This window comes from Chelonoidis abingdonii, chromosome 11 (assembly GCF_003597395.2).
Source record: "Chelonoidis abingdonii isolate Lonesome George chromosome 11, CheloAbing_2.0, whole genome shotgun sequence".
NCBI lineage: Eukaryota > Metazoa > Chordata > Testudines > Testudinidae > Chelonoidis > Chelonoidis abingdonii.
This window is the reverse complement of record NC_133779.1, coordinates 18112150-18115157: the sequence shown is the minus strand read 5'-3', so window position 1 is coordinate 18115157 and position 3008 is coordinate 18112150. Positions and strand designations below refer to the sequence as shown.

At 65.1% G+C, this 3008-nt stretch overlaps 1 protein-coding gene across 1 annotated transcript in view; it reads left to right on the top strand.

Annotated features, from left to right (window-relative positions):
* The window catches only part of LOC116818925 (RNA-binding protein 10-like), a 34108-nt gene that overhangs the window by 30397 nt on the left and 703 nt on the right, over nucleotides 1-3008 (top strand). The window contains exons 19-22 of the mRNA XM_075071285.1: nucleotides 447-596; nucleotides 846-911; nucleotides 2536-2641; nucleotides 2750-2869. Of these exons, the coding sequence (XP_074927386.1) occupies nucleotides 447-596; nucleotides 846-911; nucleotides 2536-2641; nucleotides 2750-2869 (442 nt within the window). The remainder of the gene's footprint in view (nucleotides 1-446; nucleotides 597-845; nucleotides 912-2535; nucleotides 2642-2749; nucleotides 2870-3008) is intronic.

The window sequence follows — 3008 nt, the reverse complement described above, 5'->3', positions numbered from 1 at the left end:
GCCAGCTCTGGGGCAGGGCAGCTGGGGAATAGCGCATATAACGCTGCATGGGGATGCCTTATATGGTGCTGAGATGCAGCCAGCTCTGGGGCAGGGCAGCTGGGGAATAGCGCATATAACGCTGCATGGGGATGCCTTATACGGTGCTGAGATGCAGCCAGCTCTGGGGCGGGGCAGCTGGGGAATAGCTGCATATAACGCTGCATGGGGATGCCTCATACGGTGCTGAGATGCGGTGCAGCTGGGGAACAGCTGCATGTAAAGCTGCACAGGGATAGCTTGCTTGGCGCTGAGATGCAGCCAGCTCTGGGGTGGGGCTGCTGGGGACCAACATCAGAAGCTTGGGACAGAAAGCGAAGGGGAATCCTGCAGCCTGTCTACGAGCTCTTTCCCCCTCACGGACTATGGGGTCAGTGCCACACTGACGGCCCCCTGCCCCCCTACAGATCGCCAAGGACATGGAGCGCTGGGCCCGCAGCCTCAACAAACAAAAGGAGAACTTCAAGAACAGCTTCCAGCCGATCAGCTCGCTGCGGGAGGACGAGCGGCGCGAGTCGGCCACGGCCGACGCCGGCTACGCCATCCTGGAGAAGAAGGTACTGCCGGGATGGAGGAAACCCCAGAGCCCTTCCCATTCCCCCACGCCCACCGGGCCCGCTGCCGCCATGGAGCTGAGCTGCCCGACCCTGGCTCCTCGAAGAGCTGATGCTCTAGGCCCTTGCTCCCCAACCCTGTCCTGCCCCTGACACCCCCTCCCCGCAGCATGGGGTCCAATGGGCGAGGTGGGTGCGGGGTGAACCCGCCAGGGCCCCTGGCTGAACTCAACGGCTGTGCTTCTCCCCTAGGGGGCACTGGCAGAGAGGCAGCACACGCCCATGGACCTGTCCAAGCTGGCCAGCGATGACAGGCTGGTAAGTGGCTTGTGCTGCAGGATGCCTGGCTCCCCGGCTGGCTCTGGGAGGGAAGTGGGGGCTAGTGGTTAGAGCGGGGGGGGGGGGCTGGGAGCCAGGATTCCTGGGTTCTCTCCCCGCTCTGGGAGCGGAGTGGGGGATAGTGGTTAGAGCGGGGGGCAGGGACTGGGAGCCAGGATTCCTGGGTTCTCCCCCAGCTCTGGGAGGGGAGTAGGGGCTAGTGGTTGTGGGGGGGGGAGGGGGGGGGGGGTCTGGAGAGCTAGGAACTCCTGGGTTTCTTCTCCTGGCTTGGCTGGGGCGTTGGGTGTGTTGGTGTAGGAGCCCCTATGGCGCTGTCTTCTCCACAGATGCCTCAGCCGCGGGCTGGTGGCTCTGTTGGACATGCGGGGGAGCGACAGCGGATGAAGGAGCAGAGCGGGTCAATACCGATCCGGGGCAGGAGAAACGCACAGACGTGGCATAAACTGGCCTGTCGCTTCGGCTCGCGGCAGTTTCCCAGCAAATGGAGGTTCGCTGATTCCGCACACCTAGCAGTTCCGGGCTCTACAAGGTGCTGTGTGGGGGATCGGGGCCACAGGAGTTCCTGTCCCCTCCAGGGGGCAACTCGGCTCTCCAATACGAAGCCAGTAGGGAGCTGTCAGGGGGGTGTGGGTAATTGGGACCTGAGGCCTGTCTCCTTCCAGGGGTGCGAGTCCCATAAGCCAAGATGGGGGGAGCTGGCTGGTCTCATGGGGTGGGAGGCCGGGGGCCTGTCTCCTCTTAGGGGCTGCTGATCCTATTCAGCCCCCCTGGGGGGGGACATGAGGGGAGTTTCCATTCTACTTCTCCTTTCACTGCCGCAAAACCTGGAGATTCACCGGCCGTGCCCACTGTCTGACAGGAGCTTGGAGGCAGCGGGAAAGAAACGACATGGAGGTGGCAGGGGGCCGGTGTGGTGGTGGTACCGCGGGGGGCGGATGGGATGAGGGGGGGGCCAGGCTGCACCAGTGACAGGGAGGAAATGCAGGGGAGCTTGAACGGGTCGGCTGACTCCAGGGAGGGGGGGAGGCCTGGTAGCTGGGTGGGCTGGGGGTGGTGGCTGGCCTTGGCTCTAACGGGCCCTCCCCAGCATGATGAAATAACCGGACCGCGCGGGGGAGCCGGCAGGGAGAAGTACCGGTGTCCCCGAGGCCCGGAACCCAAGAAGATGGCAGTACTCATCTGTCATGCCGCCTACCGTGTAAGCCTGCCCCTGCATGCTGCCCACCACACTCAAGGGCGGAGCTCTGCCTCGCAGGAGCGCCGCTCCCAGAGGTGGCATAGCCTCTCAGTGGCTGTTGAACTGTCCCCGTGCAGCGTTGTTGTGTGGCTGTTCCCGCGTGCCCGCCCCAGAGGCGGCTGCAATCGCAGCAGTGGGCGAGGGGCGTTGTGTGTGGCTGTTCCTGGTGGCCCTGCCCCAGAGGCGGCTTGCATCGCGCGTGGGCGAGGGGCGTTGTGCTGTGGCTGTTCCTGGGTGCCCTCCCCAGAGGCGGCTTGCATCGCAGCAGTGGCGAGGGGCGTTGGTGTGGCTGTTTCCCCAGGCTGCCCTGCGCCCAGGCGGGGCCTGTCCTCCCCATCTGCCTATTGACCATTTGCTCTCCCGCAGGAGACTTTGAGCGCAGCCGACGCGGACGGCTGGGCGATTAACATGGGAGCGCTTGCTGCCGGCCATGGGCTGGAAGGAGGGCAGCGGGCTGGGCGCAAGAAGCAAGGCATCGTCACCCCCCATTGAGGTACAGGGCAGGGCGAGCAGGGAGCCCCGGGCCCCTGGGGTGGTTCCGAGGGGCAGGGCCCTGATCTCACCAGGTCTCCCTCCCCAGCGCAGAAACCCGAGTGCGCGGCTCCGGCCTGGGTCCGGCAGCTCCTACGGGGTCTCCGGCAGCTGAGTCGTACTCGCGAGACGCTGCACAAGACCATGCTGACCCGCTTCAACGGGCTGAGTGAGGCCCCACCCCAGAGACTCCCCCTGTGGGGGGGCATGAACTTTTTTTTAATTTAAAAGGAGAAAAATGACCATCTCTGGCCCGCGCAGGCCTGTGCCCCGAGCGCCCCCCGCTGGAGGGGAGGGCCTGCGCTGTG